General features: G+C 63.3%; 4 protein-coding genes and 1 long non-coding RNA gene across 6 annotated transcripts in view; 2 read left to right on the plus strand and 3 right to left on the minus strand.

Annotated features, from left to right (window-relative positions):
* Nucleotides 1–941: 941 nt before the first annotated feature.
* LOC113441859 (apolipoprotein A-IV) lies at nt 942–3163 on the minus strand. Of its 2 annotated transcripts, none has more exons than XM_026709066.2 (4): nt 3027–3163; nt 2577–2673; nt 2087–2213; nt 942–1926 (listed from the first exon to the last, which is right to left on the minus strand). In XM_026709066.2, the coding sequence occupies exons 2-4, from the start codon at nt 2626–2628 to the stop codon at nt 1017–1019; spliced, it is 1089 nt and encodes a 362-aa protein (XP_026564851.1). In that variant the 5' UTR covers nt 2629–2673; nt 3027–3163; the 3' UTR covers nt 942–1016. The 2 variants fall into 2 exon arrangements, with proteins under 2 accessions (XP_026564851.1, XP_087794821.1); XM_087938695.1 differs by having other exon boundaries at nt 2966–3047.
* Nucleotides 3164–7042: 3879 nt separating this feature from the next.
* Nucleotides 7043–8562, plus strand: APOC3 (apolipoprotein C3). Its single transcript, XM_087938711.1, has 5 exons — nt 7043–7078; nt 7225–7289; nt 7564–7636; nt 7789–7897; nt 8300–8562. The coding sequence occupies exons 3-5, from the start codon at nt 7579–7581 to the stop codon at nt 8391–8393; spliced, it is 261 nt and encodes an 86-aa protein (XP_087794837.1). The 5' UTR covers nt 7043–7078; nt 7225–7289; nt 7564–7578; the 3' UTR covers nt 8394–8562.
* A 628-nt stretch (nt 8563–9190) lies between these two features.
* APOA1 (apolipoprotein A1) lies at nt 9191–12468 on the minus strand. Its single transcript, XM_026709088.2, has 4 exons — nt 12440–12468; nt 12075–12135; nt 11788–11944; nt 9191–9985 (listed from the first exon to the last, which is right to left on the minus strand). The coding sequence occupies exons 2-4, from the start codon at nt 12115–12117 to the stop codon at nt 9403–9405; spliced, it is 783 nt and encodes a 260-aa protein (XP_026564873.1). The 5' UTR covers nt 12118–12135; nt 12440–12468; the 3' UTR covers nt 9191–9402.
* A 1770-nt stretch (nt 12469–14238) lies between these two features.
* LOC148125084 (uncharacterized) lies at nt 14239–14775 on the plus strand. Its single transcript, XR_015744618.1, has 2 exons — nt 14239–14315; nt 14346–14775. It is a non-coding gene; the product is annotated as an uncharacterized LOC148125084 (long non-coding RNA).
* Nucleotides 14776–15732: 957 nt separating this feature from the next.
* The window catches only part of SIK3 (SIK family kinase 3), a 38057-nt gene continuing 29311 nt past the window's right edge, over nt 15733–24478 (minus strand). Inside the window, 11 exon segments of the mRNA XM_087938704.1 lie at nt 15733–16218; nt 16379–16490; nt 16600–16763; nt 17209–18038; nt 18040–18099; nt 18244–18580; nt 18699–18808; nt 19316–19401; nt 19557–19682; nt 20167–20317; nt 22599–22736. Coding sequence (XP_087794830.1) covers nt 16061–16218; nt 16379–16490; nt 16600–16763; nt 17209–18038; nt 18040–18099; nt 18244–18580; nt 18699–18808; nt 19316–19401; nt 19557–19682; nt 20167–20317; nt 22599–22736 — 2272 coding nt within the window. The 3' untranslated portion in view covers nt 15733–16060.

Below are 24478 nucleotides of genomic sequence, written 5' to 3' on the forward strand. Positions count from 1 at the left end.
GACTCCCCACACCCAGGACCTAAACTGCTTCAACTCCTACCCTCAAAACGACTCTATGGAGCCCTGCACACCAGAACAACTAGACACAAGAACAGTTTTTTCCCCGAACACCATCCCTCTGCCAAACAAATAATTCACTCAACCCTGTTCAACTATTACAAAGTCTGCACTACTATTACTGTTAATCTTCTCATCACTCCTTGTTACCCATCCCCTCCCACTTGTGACTGTATGACTGTAACTTTGGCACTTGTATCCTTATGATTTATATTGACTGTTTCCTAGTAGGATCTGATTGCTTATTGTACCCCATGACTATCATGAAGTGATGTACCTTATGATTCTAAGAATTCTATCTATCTATCTCTATACAGCAGCCCTAGTCCTTCACGTGGCCCTAGAGGCCATGGTGGGAAGCTGGCGAGGAGTGGCCAGGGGCTCCAGGGAAGGGGCCACCTGCTGAGAAAGGGCCGGGCGGTGGGAAGGAAGCCCCCTCCCTCCCTTGGGCAGGCCTGCTGGTTCAAGGCCACTGCCATCCTTGGTGCCAGGCGGGTGCTGCATGCATGACCTGGGGTGCCCGCAGGGCCTTGGCGCACCTTCCTGGGTGAGGTCTCTGCCCCACAGTCACTTGCGGCCTGGTCATTCCCAGACTGGGCTGCTGCCGCAAGGCTTACTATGCTGTCAGGCTGTGGTTATTTAGGTCTGCTGTTTCTCTCAGCCGCTGCTTTCTCTTTAAAATGCTTTTAAACCTCTGCTGGTATTTGCAGATGATGTTTTATGGTGTGCCACCCAGTCCTTTTTGCGTGGGACGGGCAGCCCTGTGCAGCTGAAGGATCAATAAAACCTGGTGGAGAGCCCCTTCCCCCGAACCCCCTCCCTCTTGTCCCTCCTGCAGGGGCCCCCCCAAACCTCCCCTCCCCCACAAGAGACAGAGCCTGGAGGGTGGCTGAGCGGTTCTTTTATTTCAAGCAACAAAGCCTCGGGGTCCCCTGGAAGAGCTGCTGGGCTCCCCGTGTTCATTCTTCCTCCAGGGTGGGAAGGAGGCGTTCCTCGGTCTGCTGGAGGCTGTCCGCGAAGGCCACAATCTTCTCCTTGACTTCCTTCTCCAAGAAGCTCAGGTGGTCCTCCACCCCGCTGGCGTGGGGCTGCAGCCTCTGGCCCAGCTTCTGCACCCTTTCCACCACCAGGTGGTTGAAGCTGTCCCCGTAGGAGCCCACTTGCTGACGGAACTCCTCAATCTGCTGCCCAATGTCCCCCTTCAGGCTGTCCAGGTGGGACGCCAGGTCTCCCTGCAGAAGGGTCTCCAGCCGCCCCCGCAGCTGCTCGGCTTCTCCCTGGAGCTTCTCCCGGAAGGCCTCGGCGCTCTTTTCCACCTGGAAGGAAAGCTCTTCCAGCTGCCGCCTCAGCTGCTCCGGCGTGGTCTGGGCGTAGAGGGACAGGTGCTTGTGCAGCTCCCCCACCGCCTGGTCCACCTTGGCCTTCAGCTCGGCCGGGAAAGGGCCCAGCTGCACTTTGATGTCCTCCACCTGCTGGTTGACGGTCTGCTGGAGCCTCTGGAGGTAGGGGGAGAGGGCGGCTGGGTCGCCCACGTTCTCCTTCACCTGGGCCTGCAGCTCCTGCACTAAGGAGGCCAGCTTCTGGGCAGTTTGGGTGGCCAGGGTGTCTGTCGTGGCTTGCAGCTGCTCGACGTAGGGCACCAGCTGGGTTTTCAGGTTCTCGGCCGTCGTGGCCACCTGGTTCTGGACATCCGCCGCGAAGGGAGCGATGTCCATCTGCAGCTGCTCCAGCTCCACCCTGAGTTTCTCCTTTATCTTTTCCCCCTCCTCGCTTATCTGGGTGTGCAGCTGGGCGATGTACGGGATCAGTTTTTTCTGTATTTCCTCGGTGTAGGGGTTGATGGCCGGGAAGTGGTCCTGGATCAGGACCCTGGGAGAAAAGGGGGAGGGAAATCAGGCCTTGCCCCTCTTCGCCTGATTCTCTCCTAGGGGAGCTGCACCTGCACAGGTGGGCCTCCCCCATCTCACGGCAGGCGGAGCTGCTGCCTGCTTTGAAGGGGTTTTAAGCCTCGGCTAGAGGGGCAACTCACGTGAACTGCTTGCCGATGTCCGACTGCTGGGCCTGCCTCAGGGCCGCCTCGGCATTGCTGCTCAGCTGGGTGAAGTACTGCCAGACCAAGTCAGTCAGCTGTTGGGGCGAGGGGCTGTCTTGGGCCCCTGCAGGGATGAGGAGAGAGGGGTCAGTCCTGAGGGCCACCTCGCTGGGTCACCCGGGCCTCTTCAAGGGACCAGGCACCCTTTCCAGCCCCCTCCATCCAAGGGAGCTGCTGCTGCTGCTGCTGCTGCTGCTGGCAGTTTAGGGCCTCCGGTGCCCCCACCCAAGCCACACTCCTTCCCACCCTCTCCGAAGCCTCCCCATCTCCGCCTGCAGATCTCAGCCAGGCAACATCTCTGGATCCCTTTGACACGACTCTGCCTTCTGGAGGCAGCCGGAGAGCAGAACCACCCGGGCCAGAGGAAGCCCGAGGAAGGGCGGAGGAACTAAGGCTGATTGCAATCGAGGTAAGGAAATCCCGCTACCTGTGGTGGCAACCAAGAGTCCAAGGAGGAAAGCGGCTGCTTTCGGAGACATGGCAGCTGGCAGGAAGTGGCGGCCAAAGTCTTGTCAGGAACAGACCTGTGGAGGAGAGGCAGTGGTGACCCCTCCTCATGGCAGCCCTTTACCCCAGGACGGTGCTCGGGGTTGGCTGTAGCCCTGCAGCCATCGCCTCAGCGAGGGTTTTGGGCTCCCCCAGGTTGAGGTGAGGGGAGCCGGGAGCCAGTTCCCCAAGGGGGGGGGGCAGAGCCAATGCCAGGGGGCCTCTCCAGCTGCAGTGAGGAGAGAGGGACAGAGGCAACGCCAGCCGAGCCCAGCCCACCTCTTGCCCGAGAAAAGCACCCCCACCCAGAAGCCCAAGCATGCAGCTTGCCTGGCCCCCTGGGCCTCCGGAGGGGCCGGAGAGCAGGTCCCCATTTGCAGCCAGGGCTCACCTTCTCCAGGGAGGCTTCTGCAGCTCTGCCGGGCAGCCAGTCTGTACTTATATTCCTGGGGACGGTGTCATCTTGCATCCACGCGGGCCGGTGACACCTCCTTGAGCTCTTGGACTTTAGCAGGAATGTGACGTGGAGGCCTGCATGGCCACAAGGTTGCCGGTTATCTGCAGCTCCACAGCAGAATTCTTGCCCGGTGCCCCAGCCTCTGCCAGCAGGGAGAAGACGGCGCAACCTGGCCAGGTCTAAGGTTGGGAGAGCAGGAGGGGAAAGAGCGAGATTCTTGTAGTGATCAACAGATAACAGATGAACAGAGTTGGAAGGGATCTTGTAGGTCACCTAGTCCAATCCCCCCCCCCAAGCAGGAGACCCTAAACCATTTCCGGTAGTCCAGTCTCTTCTTGAAAGCCTCCAGGGATGAAGCTCCCACAACTTCCAAAGGCAACTTCTATTCCACAGGTTGGTTGTTCTCACTGTCAGAAAATTCCTCCTTATTTCCAGGTTTAAATCTCTCCTTGATCGGTTTCCATCCATTGTTCCTTGTCTGGCCTTCAGGTGCCTTGGAGAATAGCTTGACCCCCCTCCTCCTCTCTGGGGCAGTCCCTCAAATATTGGAAGACCGCTATCATGTCTCCCCTGGTCCTTCTCTTCACTAGACTAGCCAAGCCCAGGTCCTGCAACCGTTGGTCGTATGTTTTAGCCTCCAGTCCCCTAATCACCCTGGTTGCTCTTCTCTGTACTTTTTCTAGAGCCTCAACATCTTTTTTATAATGTGGTGAGCAAAACTGGATGCCGTACTCTAGGTGTGGCCTTACTAAGGCTTTGCAGAGTGGTATTAGTACCTCACTGGCTCTTGATTGCATTAGCTTTTTTGGCGGCTGCTGATCATAAATGTAATGATACAATAACGTTAAATGAAGTGGTCCGGAATGGGAGCCGCCTCGTAGAGGAGGAGGTTCAGCTGGATTCTCTCCTGAACCCCTTTTGCATGGGGGGAGGGGGAGGGGCAGGCCAGGAGTCTTCAATGGGAACAGACGATCTGAGCCATTTTCACACACTCCTCCGCCCCCCGCCCCCCATGAGCCAAGGGGCCTAGCCACAGGGGTTGTGGGGCTGTCCCGAGCCCCCTGCAGTCCCTCTGGAGAGACACATCAGACAGACACCCAGCCAGGCTGCAGCTGAGGGGCCCAGCGCCCCTGGCCAAGGTCTGCTAGGCTGGCTTTGCTTAGACCCTGCGTGGAGCTCAAAAGTCCCCCCAGAATGTCCTCCTGCCTGCACTCAAGGCTTCCAAGACTACAACATGCCAAAGCACACTCCCCATGGCCGAACCAGTGGCCGCCCACCCCTTTGCCCTATCACCTGCCACGGGAGAGGGAAGAGCAGAATGCAGAGAACCACAGGTCCATTGGGGGCCCTGGCCAGCAGGTGACAGGTGGGGGGGAGCCCAGAGGCGGTGGAGGAATTCCCAGGTCCCCGCCCTGCCAGAGGGGGGCCTCCCGAGGAAGCAGCCTCTGCCCAGAGTGGCCGAAGGAACCCTGGCAGGCTCGGCGTCCGGGGCATCGGACGGCTTGGCATCTGTTGGGATCCCGCACACAAACACGAAGTGAGATCTTGCGCCAGTTGCGTTGCTTCCCTTTTTCAGATTTGGTGCCCTTCAGTTTCATCCTATGACTGTTTACACAACACAGAACTCTCATCCAACCGGCCCTGGCCCCTTCCCCTTGGCCCCGGTGGCCCATGACGTAGTTGGTGGGTCAGAACAGGCAGGCGCCATCTTCCAAAGTGAGCTTTTCTCGGGTGTGAAGAGCCCGAAAATCAGGGCTGGGCACACTCTGGGCTGCCCTGGGAAGCTGCTCGGAGCTCTAGGGTGACACGGCTGGAATCTGACCAGAGCCAAAGGGGGTGCAAAGCTTAGCCCAACCTCTGGCAGGTGTTTTGGGCAGCAGTTCTTCCTTTTACCCCCCCCCCCCTTCTCTCTCCCCAGCTATTATGGCAAAGTATTGCATCATCTGCAGACCAACAACCCTTCTTCCTCTGCACCGTCTCTCTCTGGCAAAAGACCCTTCTGGCTCACACTACACAATCTGATGACAGCCCCCCTGGAGACGCGAAGCAGGTGGAGGCCTCCTGCAGAGACGGTGTCCTTCATGGTGCCTCTGCAACCAACGCCAGAGCCGTTCAAGCACTTGGGCAAATGGTTAGGTGGAGGCCCGGCTAGTTTACCCCTTGGGGGCCCTGATCCAGTCCATTTTCAGTAGGTGGAAAGCTTCGCTCTGCAACCCTGCCAGCCAAATGGGGCTGCTGATGGAACACGGGGAAGAATTGGCTCTCCAGGTCCAGCTTGGGGTGAAGGCAGAAGAGGCCACGCCGGCTCCCCAAGGCTGCCCTTCCAAGACCCTCCCTGGGCTTCCTTTCTCTCCTCCCACTGGCTCCCCTCTGGCGTTGCCAGCTTCCACCCAGGCTCCCCGTGCCAGGCCTACCACCACCCCGAGGCCAACCACAGTTCCCAAAAGCAGGGAGCCTCCCCCACCCATTCCTTGGACCTTCCACCTCTCAGCCTCACTTCCCTTGGCCACGTGTTATCCTGGGGAAGGTCCTGGCCAAAGCCTCGGCCTCCTGGGTCCAAGGGAATTGTCTGCACTTGTTGGACAAGCAGACCTGGTTTGGGGGGGGGCGGTCTCGAGTGGGTGCTTCTTGGAATGGGACAGAGTTCAGGTCTAGAGACGGAAGGTGCCCCTCCGCTCTTGCCTCTGAGCATGGACTGAAACAGGCAGCAGAGAGGTGCACGCCGTGTGGACTTGGAGGCTCGTCCTGGGGTGTAGAAATGGTTTGTTTAACTGACCCCTGGCTGGCCTGGATGTGTGATCTGGCGGTCACAGTCCAAGGCGAGGCAGGGCTGTTGTGCAGGAGGAAGGGGCAGTGGCCAACAACAACCTGCAGGGTTCAAAGATAAACCTGTTGGTGCTGAGAGGCCACAGGTTGCCGGAGGGTGTTGGGTTGGGTGGGAGCCCCAAAGAGCCTGTGGAAAGGAAGGTCTCCAGCCAGGAGCCGGGGCTGCCCTGGCCAGGAAAGTCCTGTGGCTGCAGGAAGAGAAAGGAGTTGGGCCCTCTGGCTTGTTTGGGGAAGCCACCCCAGGCAGAGGCCCTGACTTGGCCCTGATAGCCCCACCCCAATCTGGGCCAAGCCCCCCACGTCCCCCTGAGACGACAGTCTCCCCAGAGAAGTATGCTAGCCGGGTGGGTTTGGATCCCTTGTTTGTGTACCCTGTTTTCCAAAGTCTCCCCAAAAGAAGAGCTGGCCCAGAAACACTCCAGCCTGGTCCCAGCAAGGACTGGAGGGGCAGGTTTATTGAGCCCCCCCCCTACACACACACACACACACACACAGTGCTTCCCAAGAGACTCCAAACAAGCCCTGGGACCCTCTTCACAGACTGGCAACTGGCTGTGAAGCCCCAAATCAGGAGAAGGCAGAAGAGAGGGTGGTCTCCAGGTTGTGAGATGCCCCACACTCCCCTCCCCCACCCAGGCACACCCATGGCATCGCTTGGGAAGGAGACCCCCAGAAAATCAGAGGGAGCCCTGGGAGCCACAGGAAACAGGGCCCCGGCCCCACTGAGGCGGGCATGGGAAGGGGGCCCCTACTTCTTTCACAGCGGCCATCACTGGTGTCCCATTTCCCTGGCCAGGCCAGCTGGCCTACCATGTTGGGCTCCAAGATGCCCCGTCCAGCAAAGAAGAAAAGGTGGCACCGGACGAGGCCCCCTCCTGGCCCCCAATGCCCAACCCGGGGCTCTGCCAGACCAGTGGTTCAGGCCGAGGGCGGGCCCGGCGGGTGAATTTCCCAACCCCAGCAGAGGCAACTGCAGGGCAAACACAGCAAATGGGGGCCGGAGGAATGGAAGCCCCCACTGGCCTGGCCCGGCCCCTCCCAACCCCCCAGCGGAACTTTGGCCGCGCAGCCCACCGGGGGGCAGCGGGGGAGAGTATAAAGGGGAGCTGCAGCCTCCCTTCGCCAGTCCGGACAGCTCCTCGGGAAAGCCCGGCCAGAAGGTGAGGAGGGGCGGGCAAGCGGCGGGTCGCTCTCCGCACTTCGCGGGCGGGTCCCGCGGGGCGGGCGGGCAGGCGGCGGGCCGGGGGAACGGCAGTCGCGTCTCCCTCGCGGGGTCTGAGCCCGTCTCGCTCCCTCTCGCTCTCAGCCTACCTCGCAGGGCCGCTGTTTCGGGTTGAAGGACAAGCGTCGCTTTCAGCTCCTGGAGAAAAGGTGGGCGAGGAGCTCTCCGCGTAAAGCTTTCCGACTGGGGGGCGGGCGGGCGGGCGCTGGGACCCCCGCCTGGCTAAGCCCTGAAGGGCCCCAAGCCCGGCGCCCTCCCGCCAGCTGTACCCCTCGCTGACCAGTCCTGGCCCCGCCTGGCTCCCTTCCCCTTCTTGCCCGGCCTCTGGAAAGATCCCCGCCCGAGAGGAGCCCAGGGCCCAAGAGCCGCCCCCAGTAAGAGCAGCCCCTTCCAGGCCAGTGACGGCCCCTTTTCCCGGCACAGGACCCCCGAGGGAAGATGAGAGTCCCGCTCCTGCTGCTGCTGGCGCTGCTGGCGCTGCTGGCCACCGTTGCACGTAAGAGGGGGCCCCGGCAAGGGAGCCGAGCTGGGGCCCCGGCAGTGGGGGGCCCGGGTGCTCCGGGAGCGGGGGAGGCGCCTTGCTCTTGCCGGGCTCTTGCCTTGCCCCTCCCTGGAGAGATCCTCAGGCTCCCGCCCCTTGGTCCCCAGGCGCGGAGGAAGGCCAGGAGACGCTGAGGACCCGTTTCCAGGGCCTCGTCCAGAAGGCGCAAGAGCGCATCGCCGCTATCCAAGAATCGCCCGTTTACCAGCAAGTGAGGTGGGTCTGGGGGGGGTCTCTGGCATTTGGGGGGTGAGCAGGAGAACGGAGGCGCTGCACGGCCCTCGGGGGCTGCTCCTCCTGTGAGCGACGGCTCTTCCAGAGGGGCTGGGCGTGAACTCCCCGCAGGGCAGAGCTGGATCGCGTTGCCTGCGCGGCTTCTGGAGAACCCGGGCGCCTCTCCCCGCACCTCCAGGCGGCCCCCCAGTTGGTCAAGGCTGACCGGGCGCTCGTTCGGTACAAAGCCTTGCTTTGGCCAGCAAGGACAATCGGCTGGCTGACCGTGTAAATTCTGCTTCTGGCCCCTGAATCCAGCCCAAGGGGGCCTCTCGCGGGGGGCGGGGGGTCCTGTTCCCTGGACTCGCTTTCCTCCCCTTCTCACCCCATCGTAACTCTCTCCAGGGAACTGGCAGAGGCTGGCATTGAACGCGCCCGGGATGCTTTTGAACAAGTAAAGACTCGCGTGTCAAACCTGCTGGAGAGAAATCCAGCGTGAGCCCGGAGCCCCATTCCACACCCAGGAGCCCGGGGGCAGCTCTCCCTACTCCTGCTCCGCTGGGGACACCCCACACCTCCCGCCCGCTCTTCTGTCCCCCCCTCCTGGCTTCTTTCTCTTTCTCTCGCTCCCGTGTGGAATTTTCCTCATTAAAACTAGTGGAACGTTGCACGCTTGGCTCTCGTTCTTTCTTTCGGCACACCGAATGGACGGGGATTCCTCCACCAGCAGGAGCCCTGCACCGATTTCGGAGGGGCGTGAGGGGCGGGGCTTCCACGGTTCCTCCTTGTCTGCAGACTATAGGCACAAGAGCCGAGGTGTGTCCCGAAACCTGCCCCTGCTGAGCCCTGGCCCGGTGGGGCTGCCCATCTTGTGGAGGGGGAAGCAGGGAAGGCTCTGCCCAGGGCCCCCCACCCCCAACCTGGCGTGGGGCCCAGGGAGAAGCAGGGCTGCCTTCAGGCACTTTGGCTCTGGCCCGAAAACCTTTCCTGGGTCCTACCAACCCCAAAGCGGCTGCATTCCAAAGCAACCGTTTGCTCCCGACTTTGGCGCCATAACGCCACGCGTGGGCTGACCTATGGGGGAAGGCCGTCTTCCGGGAGGGGGGAGCCACCCTGTGTCCCAAGCCTGAGGGTCACCCCGCCCCCCATGCTCCTTTGGGACTAAATGTGGGGAGGAAGCTGCCAACCAGGCACGGAGGAGCTTTGGGTGAGCTGAACCCCGAGTCTCTCGCCGCCCAGGTCTGCCCCGGGGCCCCCATCATGCAAGTGGACACAGAGATCATTTGCAAAGCACCGTTTTTGTTTCTGTTTTTTTATTGGGCACAAAAGAAGAAGAAGAAGAAGAAGAAGAAGAGAAAAGAGTCTGGGGAAGGGACACAAGACTTGGAGCCAGACAGGGTGCGGGAGGGTTCTGGCCTCCCGCTGTCTGGGAAAGGAATCGCCAGCCTCCTCAGCCGCTAGGATGGGTCACTGGGACTTTTGGGGGGGGACAGACCCATGCAGGGCCTCTAGCTCTGCTGCTGCTGCTGCTGCTCCGCACCTCCGGCGGTCACAAACAAGGATTTGGCGCTCTGCAGCAAGTTGAGCAGCTCCTCCCGGGCCGTTTCCCAGATGGGCCCTAATTTCTCCCGCACTTCGGTCACTTGCTCCTGCAGCTCAGTCTGCAAGTTGGTGAGCTCGGTCACGGCGCTCTGCTCCAGCGTCTTGGCCTTCTCCTGGATCAGCTGCTCCAGCTTCTTGGCGTAAGGAGCGGCGTCCTTGCGGAACTCGTCCACATGGCTTCGCACCTTGTCCCGGAAGTCCTCGGCTATCGGCCTCAGCTTCTCCTGGGCCACCTGGTTGATGTCCTGGGAGATGGTTCTCAGCTGCTGGAAGTAGGCGGACGCATCCTGCTGCACATTCTCCCGGAGCTTCCTCACCAAGGGCTGGATCTGGGCTCCGACCTCGTGCACGTCCTTGGTCAGTTCTTCCTTCAGCGTCTGCCAGGCTGTCTGCAGTTCGGTTCTCAGCTCTTGCAGCTCAGGGGTCACCTGCTCCTTGATCTCTCGCACCACAATGGCTAAGGCTTCCAGCTTCTGCCCTATGTTCACTCTGCAAGAGAGCAACAGCCGAGTCAGAGGCTGCAGAGGACAGAGAAGCTGCCCCCACAAGGCCCAGAGCGTTTGGGAAAACAAGGGGCGGGGGGGAATCGAAACACATATTTTGTTGGACGACAGGGCGGGAAGTTGATCTGGCTGAAGAAAACGACGTTATAACCAATAAAACACAGAATCCTACGAACGGAAGGGGCCTTAGAGGTCTTCTAGTCCAACCCCAATTTCAAGTCCTGGAAGACAGTTATCATGCCCCGCCCCACCCACCCCAAATCCTCCTGTCCTGTAAGTTAGACATGCGCAGCTCCCTCAACTGTTCATACAATTTAGTCTCCGGACCCTTTTATGGCATCTTCTTCCTTGCTCTTCTCCGCACCCGAAGGCCTCGGCATCTTTTCTGTGTCACGATGGCCAGAACTGGATGCACTGTTCCTACTATGGTCTTATGGGGTGTGGTATAAAGCTGGACAAAATCACTCCTTGTAATCTTGATGCTGTCCCTCTGTTGAAGCAGCCCAGAACTGCACTGGCCTTTTTGGCAGCTGCAGCACATCGCTGGCTCATGCTTTGTGGTGGTCCACGAACGAGGTCACCTATCTAATGTTTTTTCCCGTCCCACTGTCTAGATTCTCCCCAGGCTACAACAGAATAAAACCAACAACTCCTAGCAAGAACATCAAAGGTTTTTCAAAAACTATTTTCATTTGGTTTTTTAAAAAAAAAATCACACTGTTTCAGCGAAAGAGCTCAAATGAATAGAGAGTATAAGAGAAAAGGCCCCTCAATGTGTGACTGTGATTGCTAGGAAATTAACACCCATTGCTTCTTTCAAGGGAAGTAGAGCTGAAAATATATTGCCTGGTGATTTTGTTTCAGTTTTAAATCATGAGAGGTGCATTTCTCATGTCATATCCTTTAAAAATACAGCGAGCCACTGATTTTGCACAGAAAGATGAATTATTGGTTGGCTGCTGTTCACGCACAGCATCTCTGAAAGAATCTGGAAAGCCGGCCATCCTGTTTAGTTAACCTACGTTTCCGTTTATACACTGTATTTGGAAGGTGAATCGAATTCAAAGCATATACAAACCACCTCTGAAAATCAACTGGTTTGGAGTATTAATCCCTTGCTCAGCCCAAGCATTGCAACAAACTCGCTGCTCCTTGTGTGTGATCTCTCGCAGTAGCACAAACACTGAAGCCGCATTTAAGAGGCGCCCAGGAGACGCCACCAGCCTCTCCCGGGTTGCCGTAACCACCCAAAGATGCTGGGGGGAGGAGGTGTGAAACTACCCCAAAGGCCTCCCCCACCTCCCACAGGGGGAGGGGGCTCAGAGACCAGCTTCACCTTGGCCTGGCTGTTTTAAGGCTGTGCTTTGCCCGGGGTATGGGCAGCCCTGGGCCCCCTGGCAGGGCCTCCAACAACGGAGTGGTGGACACTCTGCCCCCTTGCCCTGCCTGCCAATCAGGGTGGGGGGCATCCTGAGCCCAGAGCCCAAAGAGGCTGGTGCTCCTCCCTCAGACTGGGGTCCCCTCGGAGGCTGTGCTTTCTCTTCCCTCCTCAGAGCCTTTTGGCTTTGTCACTCGGGGCTTCTCCCTTGGAGTTTCCTATCCTTTTTAATCTTCCAAAACGAGACCTGGGGGCATCCTCTCCGGGGCCCACCCGCCCGGCCCTCGCCTGTCAGCGGGGACCCAGGAGGAGGACAGTGAGGGGCCAGGGACTCTTCCCCCCCTCCGCTCCCCTGCCTTCCATCTCCGTCCCCCCACCCACCCCACCCCCATGCGCAAGGCACTACTCACTGCAGCTCCTGGGCCACGGCGGACTGGTCAAACTGGGCAATGGCTTGCTGGACGGCCTCCTTGGCCGACTCCAGGTACACCTGGCTCGCTTCCTGCAGGCGTTCCAGGCGGGTCTGCTGGGGGTCGTCATGCTGCCAGAAGTAGCGGGCCTGGGCTCCTGCAGGGCAAGGGGGAGCTGGCTCAGCCCAGGCGGAGCTACCCAGAGGCAGCCCTGGCGCCCCCCGCAGAAGCAACGGCCCTCATCCCCAGCCTGGCCCAACTGAGGGGTCCTTGGCCCAGACACTCACCTGTAAGGAGCAGGACGGCCAGGGCAAGACTGAGGCTCTGCATCCTGAACTACCTTCTGCCCTGGGAGCGAGAAAAGGCGTTGGGAAAGAGAAGCCCCTCCCCCCGCTGTGCCCAGACCCCCAGGGCCACCTCCCGGCACGGGCAGTGGCCGGAAGGAAATTGGGCTGAGTTGGAGGGGCACAGGGTGGCTTTTAATGCCCAGGCGCCACCTCAGCCCAACAGTGTCCCCCGAGCAGTGGGCCCCGAGCAAGTGTCCCCTGGCCCTTCTTCCCTGCCAGCCCCGTGCCGGCCGAGGGATTGGGCAGAGGGGTCAGCAGAGAAAGCAGCCGGACCAAGCCAAGCCCGGCAGGTGCCCGCATCTTACCAGCCGCTTGGGTGTCTTCCGTGGTCTTTGCTGCAGGCGGTCGGAGGAGGCTTTTTATACCGGCCGGGTTGTTTATTGCTGGAGATAAGCCGTGGCTATAAACAGGGAATTCACTCCTGAGCGATGACTATGTGGCGCTTAAGAGTTCAAGGATCAAACACATCCCCAGGCGGGAGAACCAAGGACAAGGGATCACGCTGGGATCCGGCCAAGAGCTGGGCCGGGCTTGGGGCCAAGTTGCACACCGAGCTGGCCGACGGACCCCAAGCGGGCCCTCCTCGGCCAGGAGCAGCTGCAGGAAAGAGGCGGAGGGCCTGGGGCTCTTGGCTGAGGCTTAGCGGCCGGCAGGGCCCTCCGGCCGTGGGATGCTTTCACTCTCCAGGCAAGCTGATGGGAGGCCGGGTTCACCCCAAATTTGGGGCCAGACCAGGAGGCTGAGCCAGGTTTCCTCCCGCTACCAAGGCCAGGCCCTCGGTGGGCCCTTCCGCCCCAAGCAGCGGAGCAGCGGCCTGCCTGGGCAGACTCCCAAGTGCAGGGAGCAGAGAGGAATGGCGCACGAGAGTCAGAGAGGCGGACTGGCAAATCAGCACACACACCCCCGGCAGAGAACACCCACTCCAAAAGTTCTGGATGAAAAGGGGGGGGGGGTTGGCAGAGACACCCCACCCCCCGAAAGGGCTCACCCGGGGCCTGTGCAAACCCTTTTGTGGGCATGAGATGGTTTCCCTTCCTAACCAGGCCTAACACCTCGGGCAGGATCCGCTCAGTTGGGCTGCACGAGAACCCAGCAAAGGCCAGCACTCCCGTTGGCTCCCGCCTCCCGTTGAAGCTACTCCTGGAGGTGCCAAATGCAGCCCTGAGCCCTGCTCAGCACGAAGGGCGTGAGGACGCCAAGCACCCTGGGCAAGCCCAGCCCAGCCTGAAGGAGGCCGTCCGCACCACGGCTGCCCTTCCACACCCGGGATGGAGGGGGGGGCCGCTCCTGTCTTCAACTCACGTAGCGGGACCAAGCCCCCTGGGGGCGGGGGTGGGGGCTCTGCACCCAAGGGCTCCCAAAGCCAGATTTCCGGAGAAGCCACGGGGGTCACACAGGGCCGGCTCCCCTGCGCTTCTCCCAGCCCATAGGCAGGTGGGGGGGGCGAGGGTGGAGGAGGGATGCCCCCCCCCACTTCTGCCACCAGCAAAGGCGGAGGGAGGTGAAGAGTGGCTGCTCCAGGTTCTGGATCCAGACTCCTCCGACTGCTCCACTGGGCGAAATGGGGCCGAGCCGCTCCTTTGTGCCCCTGGGAGCGGCTGCCCCGAGCAAGCGGCAGGCTGGGCACCCAGAGGCCCCCTTTGGAGCGTCTCCCCTGGAAAGGGGGCCCTACGGGGGAGGAGCTGCCCAGGTGCCCAGCGAGGAGGCCAGCAGGCCTGGCAGGGTCCCAGAGGCCCTGGACGCAGCTCAGGCCAAAGCTTTGGAGCTGGCAACGGCTGCCAGTTCCGTGACAGGAGAAAGAGGGGCCCTCCGTGCAAAGAGGGGCAGAGGCCGGGCTCCTCCTCCCCGCTCGAGGGCTCCCTGGCCGGCCACTGCCCCGAGCTCGGACGGAGGCTTCTTGCGCTGAGCTGGCAAGGAAGAGCTTGGCCGGTCGGGTCAGCCGCCAAACCCTGCCGGCTCCAAGGGGACCAGACTTTCATCTAACGCAGAGAGGCCGGTCGGGGCCCTGGCACTGGCCCAGACCCCAAGAGCCACAGAAGCCACCTTGGGGGAGACCCCCCCTTATGGCCTGTTTCTCCCTGCAAGAGGCTCGTGGGGGGGGGCTCTTGGGCAAAGGAGCCCCCGCAGGGCGTGGCCAAAGCCAAAGGGGCGGAGCGTCACCTGCAGCATTGCAGCATGGATGTCATGGATGCCCCGAACACCCCTCCCAAGGAAAGGGGGGGTGGGGGGCGCTGGGCTGGGAAGCAGCTTCTCCAACAGCCGCAAGAGAGGAGCCAGACCAGAACTGAGAGCCAATCAGAATCGAGGGTTTATTTGAACAACTAGTTGCAAACGACCACCCACCCAAAACGGAACTAAGAATTGACTGAAAAACCTGGGGAGCCTGTGTGTGTGTGTGTGTGTGTGTGTGTGTGTGTGTGTGTGTGTGTGTAGGGGCTCTTGTTTTAGTCCAACATAAATGAGAGAAATACTCTGGACGTTTCCCCAAAACAGAAATAATAGCAATGTTATACATTCAACATATACTGTAAGTACTGATTATACAATACAAAGCAACAATTAAAAAAAACCAAAACTGAAAACAAACAAAAATGGGATACTGCGAAACAGCCCCGCCCGGCCTGTTGGAATAGGGCTGGGGGGGCGAGGGGGGCGCTGCTGTCACCTCCCAGGTAATGTAAACAGGAGGCCAAACGAAGAGCCTCTGATCGGGCCCGGAGGAGGCGGCCAGGGGCTCCCCAAGGGAGGGGAGGGGGGGCTCAGCTCTCCGAGGGATCCTGCGCGTCCCTTTAAAAAGACCCTCCCAAAGAGATTCGGGGGTGGGGGGCACCCAAGGGGCCTCCGCCCAGTCAGTCCCCAAAGGGGGCTCCCAGAGGCCAGGCCTGGGGAAGAGTCGAGAGGGGGAGGGAGCAGGGGTCAAGCAGCACGGCCAGGGGCAGGAAGGCATTCTGAATTAATTTATTAATATTAATAATAATAATAATAATAATAATACCAAAAAATTACTGAAACGAATTCCTACATGATCTGGAGGGAAACAAGTTAAAAAACAAGAACCAAACTTTCTTAGAATTAAAGTAAAGGAGGAAAGAGAGCACATGATATGAATGGGAAAGAGGTACAAACAGAGAAAGAAAAGGATGTTTAAGCACAATGACAAAATCCAAACACAGAAAAGTCAATAAATGAGACACAAAAGCAATATTGCACCGCGGCCGGGAGGGGACGGGGGGGAGCCTGAATCTGGAGAGGGCTTTTGGGGGGGTCGAGCAACAGAAGGCAGGCAGGCAGGCATGGAGACGGCCCCAGCCCCGCCCGGCCCCTCCTCAGTCCCTGGAAAGGCCCGTCCCACAGTCGGCTTATTGCTGGCTCCAGCGAGGCCAGGGAGGCGCCGGCTGCCCTCGTGGGGGTGGTCAGTCCATCTCGGCAGCCCCCGGAGGGCGGTTGGCGCTTCCGGAACAGCTGGCATCACAGGCAGATATGGCAATGACGAAGAACATCCGAAAGGGACAAGCGCACTTTTGGACCAACGAGGAGGAGGAGGAGGAGGAGGAGGAGGAGGAGGAGGAGGAAGAGCCGCCGCCACCACCACCACCACCATGAGGTTTCCTTCCTTCCCAGAGAAACGCGAAGATGGCTGTTTGGTGCAAGGCTGCAAGATACTGTCGGTGTGAAATGGACTTTCTCACTGCGGAGCGGTGCCCAACCTGCCAAGGCAGCAAGGCCTGGAAGGGCAGTGTGAGCAGCGGGGCTGGCGCTGCAACCCGACGGCCCTTAAAGGCACAAGCCCTGCGGGCGGCGGAGGCCGGGCCCTGCAGCCTCGGGCTCCCCCGGGCCCCCCTCCCGCCCTCCCCTCCCCCTCCTTCTGCTGCCGCTGCTGCCGCCGCTGCTGCATAGGACGCGCACTCACGGCTGCCGTCGCCTTGCTACACCCCGGCTTGCTCCACCCCGAAGGGAAGCTCCGGGTGCCGGTAGCTCAGCAGGACGTCGGTGACACAGGTGGAGGGGTAGCAAGAGGCGTTGAGATGCGGGCTGCCCTCACCCAAGCCGGGCTGCTCCTGGCCCTCCAGCTGCTCCCCACAGCCTGTGGGGGGAGAGGGAAGGGAAGCCCAGGGGTGGCTCAGCTGCCCCCGGCACCTCCAAGGCCGAAGGACGGGGGGTGCTGCCCTCCTGGACCACAAGCAGAAGCCCCTGCCCCCCGAGGCCCCCTCCATGTCCCCCTGCGTGGTGTGCCCGGCACTCACCCCTCCGCTCTCCCTCGGGGAGGGTCTGGCTGAGAACCGCGTCGGCCATCCGGGCGGAACTAAGGGCTTTCCCGGCCATCAGGCTCATGCCCAGCAAAGGGTCCAGTTGCACCTGCAGCAGCCAGCAAAGGGGGCACTGAGAGGCTGGGGGGCGGAGAAGAGAGGGAAGCCCTCCAGCCACCACCCCCACTCAGGGCCCAGGCAAGGGGCCCCCAACGCACGTAGGCATCGTCGCTGTTCTGGATGGTGTGGTGCCTCTGCAGGGGCCGGGGCCTGGGGTGCGCCCCAGGGATCCTTCTCGCCGGGTACGCCGTGAGCCCCTCCACCTCGGCCATCTCCACCTGCCCGGGCGAGGCCCTCTCCTGGCCCCCGGTGACCATGGGATCTGCGGGGACAGGCAGGAGGGCCACAGAGGTCAGGAGCTCGGGAGGGCCTCCCAGCCGGCCTGACGTTCGGCCCCTCGAGCCCCGGCTCAGCTGGGGCAGGGGAAAGGCCGCCTCCTGGGCCAGCTCTCCTTCCACGCCTGGCCGCTGTCGGGGCATCTTCCCTTCATCCCAAAGCCCCCTCCCCCCCCGCCGCCCGATGATCCGTCGGGCAGTCTCAGTCTGCCCCACCCCTCCAGGCTGGCCCTCGCCTGGCCCGACAGAACTCCACAGAACTGCAGCAGCTCCTAGAACGCCCCCACACACACACACCTGCTGCTGCTCCGAATCCAGCTCACCCCCCGCTGAGCAGTGCTGGGGCCGCCAGGCCCTGAGAGAGGCAGCTGAGAGAGGAGGGGGCTTTCCTGCCCCCCAGCCACCCTGGAGGGGGGCTCGGGCTGGCCTTACCTGAGCAGGGCACTTCGCTCCGACAGAAGGGGGAAACGGCCTGGGGCCGGTACAGGTGGGCTCCGAGCTCTGGCTCGCCCTTGGCCGGCCCAAACAGAGAGTCCGAGTCCCCCATGCTCACGAGGAGCCGCGCCTCAGGGCAGCCTTTGGTCTTGTGGCCTGGGAAAGGGTCCCGGGGCCCCTGGCACAAGCAGTCCGCCTCCTCCTCCTCCTCCTCCTCCTCCATGCTCTCCGAGTGCATCAGGGCTGAAGGCAGGGGGGCGTATCCGCGCGCCGGCCCCGAGACGTGCGAGACGCCGTCCGGCCCCCTGACTTTCAGGAGGGGCTGGGGGCCGGCGTGGGGCTGGAAAGGGTCAGCGTTCTGGTAAGGCAAAGCCAGGGGAGGCCGGTCGGAGAGTTTCTGGGCCAGGCAGGGCAGCCCCTGTCCCGCCTCCCCCTGGCTCATCTGCCGGAAGAGCTCCTGCTGGAACTCCTGCTGCTGCTGCTGCTGCTGCTGCTGCTGCTGGTGCTGGTGCTGGTGGTGCTGGTGGTGCTGCTGCCGCCGCTTGATCAGCTGGGCCACCTCCACCTGGGGCAGCCGCAGGTCCGGGTGGCCGGCCAGCGAGTGGCGGGGGGAAAGCAGGCCCTGCAGGATGGGGGCCACTTGCTGCCGCCGGCTGTAGTCTGGGGGGGTCGGGGAGAGCAGGGCCTGGTGCAGGGCAGAGGCCGCGTAGTGCTGCTGCTGCTGCTGCTGCTGCTGCTGGCTGCTCGGCGGGAAGCCCGGGAACTGCTCCACCAGCGGCACCTTCAGGCCGGGGGCCGCAGGGACGAAGCTGCTCGGAGAGACGCGGGGGCTCCGGGAAGAGCTGGGGGTGCAGGTGCGCCTGGGGGTAGCCTGCGGTGGACGGGTACCTGCCAAGAGGGAGGAGGAGGGAGCCCCGGGGGTCCCGGGTCAGGGGGGGCTGCCTGCGGGGAGGCCCGCCTGGATCGTAGCCTGCAGGGCCAAGCCAGGCGTGCCGGCCCTCCCCCGCCCTCGGCCAGCCGGCAGGGCCGTACCTGTGGGAGGACTCGGCACCGTCTGTGCTGAGCTGCTTGGCGAGGGGCCGGTGCCCGTAGGTCAGGGAGGCCATCAGACTGGCACGGTGGTGCATCTGCAGTGGACTAGCGCTGGGGGCCAGGGGCAAGCCCCGCCCGCCCTGCCGAAGGCTGCTGCCCAGGAGGTCGCCAGGCTCCTGCATGGGGAGGGGGACGGGCTGCCCCGGCTGCGGCAGGCCCAGGCAGGGCAAGGCCAGGCTCGGGGGCGGGGAGCGGTTCCCAGGCTGCTGGAAGAGGCTGCCGTGTGGAGGCGGAGGCGACGGCGTCCCCCCCTGGAACGGGCTCTGGGAGGCTGCACCTGCAAAGAGCAGAGCCCTCCTGGCAAGCGGGTCCCGGCCCTCCTCACCTTCCTCCCCGGAGACCCCGGCCCTCCCTGGGCAGCCGAGGGGCCCCCTGGAGCAAGCCCAAACGCCTACCGTGGGTCTGGAGCAGGCTGCTGCTGACGGGCGGGGGGCTGCTCTCCGTCTGCTTGAAGAGGTGGTTGCTGGGGTGGCTGGGGGGTGGGCTGGAGGGCTGGATCTGTAATCTGCGGGCACAAAGAAAGAATCAGGCGCAGAGTCCCCAGAGGGAGCCGCCCCGTCTCTGGCTGGCAGCCCCGGGACCTTCCGCCCCCCAGCAGAACCGCCTGGAGCTGAGAGCAGGGAAGCCGGGCCCCGCTGGGACCAAAGCCCTGGCCCTCGAGTCCAGCCGCTCCCAGCTGGGCCCCCCAGGAGCACTGAGCCACCCGGCCCCGGAACTTCCACGCAGGGTCCAGCCTGAGGGCCGGCCGGCCTCACACCTGGGCTGCCCAATGCTGATGCTTCAGCGATAAATTCAGGCCCAGGAAATGAAAGGCAGTTTTCTCCCCGCCACGGCTCCAAGCTCCGCCCCGCGTCCCTCGATTGCTGTGCTCAGCAGTTTCCCGGCCATCCTTGCCTCCTGCAGGGGAGCTGGGCCCCAGAACGCCTGAGCCGGGCCTTTCCAGAGGCCTCCCCTGCAGGAGGGGCGGGGAGGAGGGAGCCCAGAAGGCAGGCCGGGCCCAGGCTTGGCTTACCTCTGGAGCTGGTGAGTGAGCAGAGCCGGCTGGTTCTCACTTGCCGCTTGCAGCGGGGTGGAAGGTTGTGGCGGACGGATGCAGTCCTGTGCCGGGGCGGAGGAGGAAGGAGAGAGGGGCGTGCGGTCAGCAATGGGCGAAAGGAGTGCTGCCCCTGCATCCAGCTCCTGCCCTGCTGGGATTCAGCTGGGACGCCCGCAGGGCAGAGGGGGGGCGGAGGAGGTTCTGCCCCCCCCCCCACCTGGATCTGCTGCTGGAGGATCTGGTGGTGCTGCTCCTGCTGGTACAAGATGTGCTGCTGCTGCGTCTTCTCCCGCGTCCGCTCGTCCAGGTGGCCCCCGTACATCTTCTGCAGCTGCTCACACTCCTGAAAGAAGCCCCCCCCCCCGCCCCCCCGGAGGCTCAGCCAAGGCGGAAGGGCTGCAGCAGGCCGGGCCTTGGCGGGGGGGGGGCGGGGGGGGCGCGGCTGGGACGACCCACCAGCACTGCGCAGAAGGGCAGGCCGGAGGCAGCGCCCTCTTCCAGAGAAGCTGCCCCACTCTGCCCGCAGAGCCTCGCCTCAAGTGGGCATCCCTGCCACCCTTGCTCCCCCGCAAGCACCCTGGGAGCTGCCCGCCCGAGTGGGGGCCCACGGAAGCGTCCGGCAGCTTCCCTGGCCGAGGGCGGCCAGAGAGCTCCCCCAGCAGCCGGTGCCTGGCCCAGCAATGACCGGGTGCACCAAGGGGCCCTGAACCGAAAGCTGGCAGCTCCGCAGGGGCAAAGGAGCGCTCTGTTCCCAAAATCCGGGCCGCCCCCCACCCCCCACCCTGCAGGCCAACCTCCCACCCGGCCGCCCCGGCTGGGCCCGCTACCTGCTGGAGCTGCTTGATGCTGCTGTGGTTGCCCATCTTCTCCAGCTGCGCCTTGAAGGCCTGGATGCTGGCCGCCCCGTCCGAGAAACGGCGCACTGGGGAGAAGCGCTCCGTGGGGAGGTGCAGCGTGTTCGAGTCCTTGTAGACGTAGCTGGGGACACACAGAGGGGGGCGGGGAGGCTAGGAGGAGCAGCTTGACCCCAGGGCCGTTGGCCCAAAATCCAGCCTGCCCCCCTCCACTGCCGCCCCCAACAGAACAGGAGCCCCCCCTTGGGACAGAGGGGTCCAGTCGCTGGCTGCCAGCCAAACCTACCTGACTCGTCTCTGATTGGCCAGAGCAACTCATGGCAAGGAGAAACAGCCCCCCCTCCAGACTCCAAAGCCATGTGCGGGTAGGGGGGTGCAGTGCTCTGGCTTCACAGCCTTTCTGGCCGCCTCCTGAACTCCCAAGGACCCCCTGAGCAGCCACAGAGGAGGGGAGGAGCTGCCCCCGCCCCTCTCCAAGACCGGCCAAGGGCCCCCGGGGGCTTCTTCCTCCCAGGAGCCCAGAAAGGCTGCAGTGGATTTAACGCCCGTCTGAAGCCCAAGAGGAGCCTGATCCCCGTTCACATTTTGCAAGGGGCCGAGGCGGATGCCCAGGTCCACGCAGGGGGGAGAACGGCCTGGACCAGCTCCTCTCCAGAGGGGTCGGGGCTCCAGGCAAGTGGATCCTGTCCACTGGGGCTGATGGGCCTGCTTAGCCAGCAGGGCCCAGGGTTTCTCAGCGCCCAGCTAAGACCCCCCAAAAGGCCTGGAGAGGACGGGAGGGAGGGAGGGGGGGAGGGGCCGGGCTTCCGCTGGCAGGGCCCGCATGAGGGCAGCTGAAGGGAGGAGCTTCAAGGGGAGAGCCTGTTCCTGGGCAGGAAGCAGGCCGAGGAAGGGAGGCCAGCCTGCCCCGCTCTTCCCCCAGCCTTCGGGCTTTGCCCCTTGGCCCAACCCAGCCCTGGCCTCTCGCTCCTTGGCAACAGGGCCCTGCCCACCCTGTCTGGGTCCCCACGGGCCCCGTGGCCTAAGCCTCCCTCTTCAGGAGGGGTTTCCTCTGGCGGCCCCTGGGTGGCGGGAGGGGCCCTCCTCCCAGGACTCCTCTGGGATAGCGGCGCTTAGCCGGGGCTTTGGCCTCCTTGTCTGGCTGGCTCTCCCGCCTTGGGCCCACTGCCAATGCTGCAGGGGTCCGGGTGAGGGGCGGCCATGGATCAGGCCTGTGATCCGAAGTGACGGGGAGGGAGAGGCAGACCCCACCCAAGACCTCCATTCCACGGGTGGGCATCTCCCCTCCTGTCAAAGCCACGAAGGCAGGGCTGCCTGGCCCAGGGCTTCAGGGAGGCCCCTCAGACGCCTGGACCTTCCCCGGCCCAGACCCAGGGCACTGCAGGGAAGGGGGAGGAAGGGGCCGGCCTCGTCCCCCCTTTGCCTCTCCCGAAGAACAAGGCTTGGCTCCACAGGAGGGGCCTCTGGGGCCACCCCCTCCCTCCCCCCAAGTCGTCTGCCAGGGCCTGGGAGCCCTGTGTGCCAACGCCCCCGGGCAGCTCCTCTCCCCAGTGCCTGCCTGCTCAGGCGGTGGTCCTGGTCCTCCCTGGCTTCCTGGGGGCCAGCAGAGCAGAGGGAGGGACGAGGGCGGCTCAGCTGAGTCCCAGAAGGGGAGGACTCTTATCTCTGCCCTTTGGCTCGGCTTCCAGCGTGGCAGCTGTGTGGCCCCAGCCGGCTCAGAGTCCACCTGCTTTCCGGTGACATCACTCTCTGCCCGGGGAGACCTCCAGCTCCCCTCGAGACACGGGGGGCAGGAAGGGGGCTTGCGGGGGCAAGCCAAGAGGAGTGGGAGAGAGGGGGCAGAGCCCCTCCTGCTGGCCTTCCCAGGGAGCGAAGGGACTTCTGCACCCGCCCATGCGGAGGGGTCATTTCCCTGTGACCAATGGTCAGGGCTGCTCCCTCTGCCCCCCCCTCCGAACGGCAGGCCAAGAGGCCACTCGCGCGCAAATGAGGGAGTTGTTGACACGCTCGAGGTTCAGAGGTCGCTCTCCGAGAGGCAGCCCCTGTGTCAGCACAAACAGGAGGCGGCTGCCTGCTCCGGCTGCCGCCTCCCCCGTCCTGCTCGCAAGTCAGAGGCTGTCAAGCTGCTGTTGCTGTTGCTGAGGCTGCGGCTTTCCAACTCCACCCTGCGTCCACCAAGGCCCGGAGGGTTGGCAGGCGGCCACCCAGTTAGCCAGCTGCCCACCAAGCTGCCTGGGGGGGCAACAAAGCCCCCACCTCTGCTATGCTGAGGGGCTCAGCACGGACCCCCGCCCTGCGAGGCCCGAGGGGGGCAGGGAACTCGAGGGGCCACTGACTTGAGCCACAGGCACCTGGGCAAACTCGAGAGAGGGGCAGCTTTCCAAGCATCTGGCGCCGCTACTCACCGGTGCTGGTCAGGCGCCAGGTGTGGGGCCCGGGAGCGGAAGGGCTGCTGTCCGAGCTGCCTCTGCAATTCGGGCGGGATTTCCGCCGTGGGGTTGGTCATGGCCAGGGTGTGCCGCTTGGACCTATTGGCCAAGTATCTGCAAGGAGCAGGAGCAGAGGAGATGAGTGGAAGGGCAGCGCCCGGGACCTCCGGAAGGCCGGTGGGCGGCAGCGGCAGCAGCGGCAGCAGCAGCAGCAGAGGGGGGGGGCAGCCTCTTGCCCACCTCTCTAGAGCCTGGTATGAGGGAGGGGGCCACAGGCAGCGAGGCAGCGAAAGAGAGAGCCAGAGGTCGGCCATTTCTGGCTCAGCCCCACTCCGGAGAAAGCAGGAGGGCCAGAGAATTCAGCCAAGCGGGTGGAGTTGCAAGCAGGCTCACCCAGGAGGAAAGACGGGCAAGGGGGGCTTTTTCAGCACCCGCGCTGGGCCCCCCAAGGAAGGGCGAGCCTGGCAGGAGAACCCCTCTAACGGGGGGGGTTCAAGGGCTGATGGGCCCCAAAGGGTCAGAGGGGTCCAGCCTTTCCGCCTGGCAGAAGGACGCCATCAAGGCAGCCGGTCCGGTGCTGAGCTGGACGGGACCAATGGAAACCTGGCGCCTTTGAGCGCCTGGCCCCACTCCTAAGGCTGCAGGTGGGCTGGGCTGAAAGGAGGCTGCTGGCCCGCAATGGCCAGGCTTCCCCAGAGCTCACCGGGATGCCCACCCCTGGCCCGTAAGGAAAGCAGGAAGAGGACGCATGGCTGGCTGCTTAGGGACAAAGGAAGGGCCCCCAGGCAAGGCGGCTGTGAGGAGCGCAGCAACAGTGACCACACGGCCATGACACACCTGCCCCACCCCCACCCCCAGGGGGTCCAGGAAGAAGCGGGAGAGTTTGCAGGGCCTCCGTGGCCCCCACGCAGGCCAGCCCTGCCCCAGCCCTGCTGGCGGTGGAGAGGGCCATTTTCTGGCCCACCGCTCGCTCTGCCCTGAGCCCCTGGGGAGCAGCCTTGCCCAACACCAACAGGAGAGCCCACCCTCTCTAGGCCCTCAGGTTCGGGGGGGGGCGGAAGGGCCCCCCTCCAGAGCAGCCACCTGGCCTGGGAGGATCATTGACAGGAAGGCCCAGAAGGGAGGGAGGGAGGGAAGGCGCACTGCTCAGGGCAGAGAAGTGGGGAAGGGCCACGTAGGACGGGGCCCACCAGCATGTTCGGCCAGCAGGAGGCGCCTTCCCAGGATGCCACAGGAGCCACCCCAAATCCTCACTTCTTAGCTCAAAATTGCCTGGGCCTTGCAAGTTCTCGTGGGAGACTTTAAAAATGGACCTGGGTGGAGCCCTGCGGGGGCGAGGGGGGGACGTGCCAGCCTCCCTTCTGCGAAAGCCTTGGAAGGAAGGCCTCCAGGCTGCCTCCACTCTTCCAGGGCAAGAGGTGAGAGCCCATCCTTCTCTGCGCTCCCCTGGGCCGCGGCGTCCACTCTGGTGGCCCCACTCTGGGCTCAGGCCTCCCGGAAGGGCCGTCCCCTCCTCTACTCGCCAGGCAGCCTCTGGCGCAGCCCGGCTTCCCCTTCCTGTCCTCTGCTCCCACGGGGGAAGAGCAGCCTCGCTTCCCAAGGAGCCGCTGCCCTCCCTGAGCCTGGGCCAAGGGGCCTGGGAGTCAGGCCGGCCGGGTGCCCCACCGCTCTTACTGCAGGAGAGGCTCAGCAGGAGGTGCCGCGGGGCTGCCATCCAACCGATACCCAATCTTGTAGCACCGGAAGGACTTCCCAAGGACTTGGGGGTGGGGGGCTCTCAAATGCCTTTAAGAGGCAGCCAGGCTGGGGGTGGGGTGGGGGGAGTTATTACCTATCATTGGATTTCTACGGCTGCT

The sequence above is a fragment of the Pseudonaja textilis genome, chromosome 9 (genome assembly GCF_049901715.1).
Source record: "Pseudonaja textilis isolate UNSWEBS1 chromosome 9, rPseTex1.2, whole genome shotgun sequence".
Classification (NCBI taxonomy): Eukaryota; Metazoa; Chordata; class Lepidosauria; order Squamata; family Elapidae; genus Pseudonaja; species Pseudonaja textilis.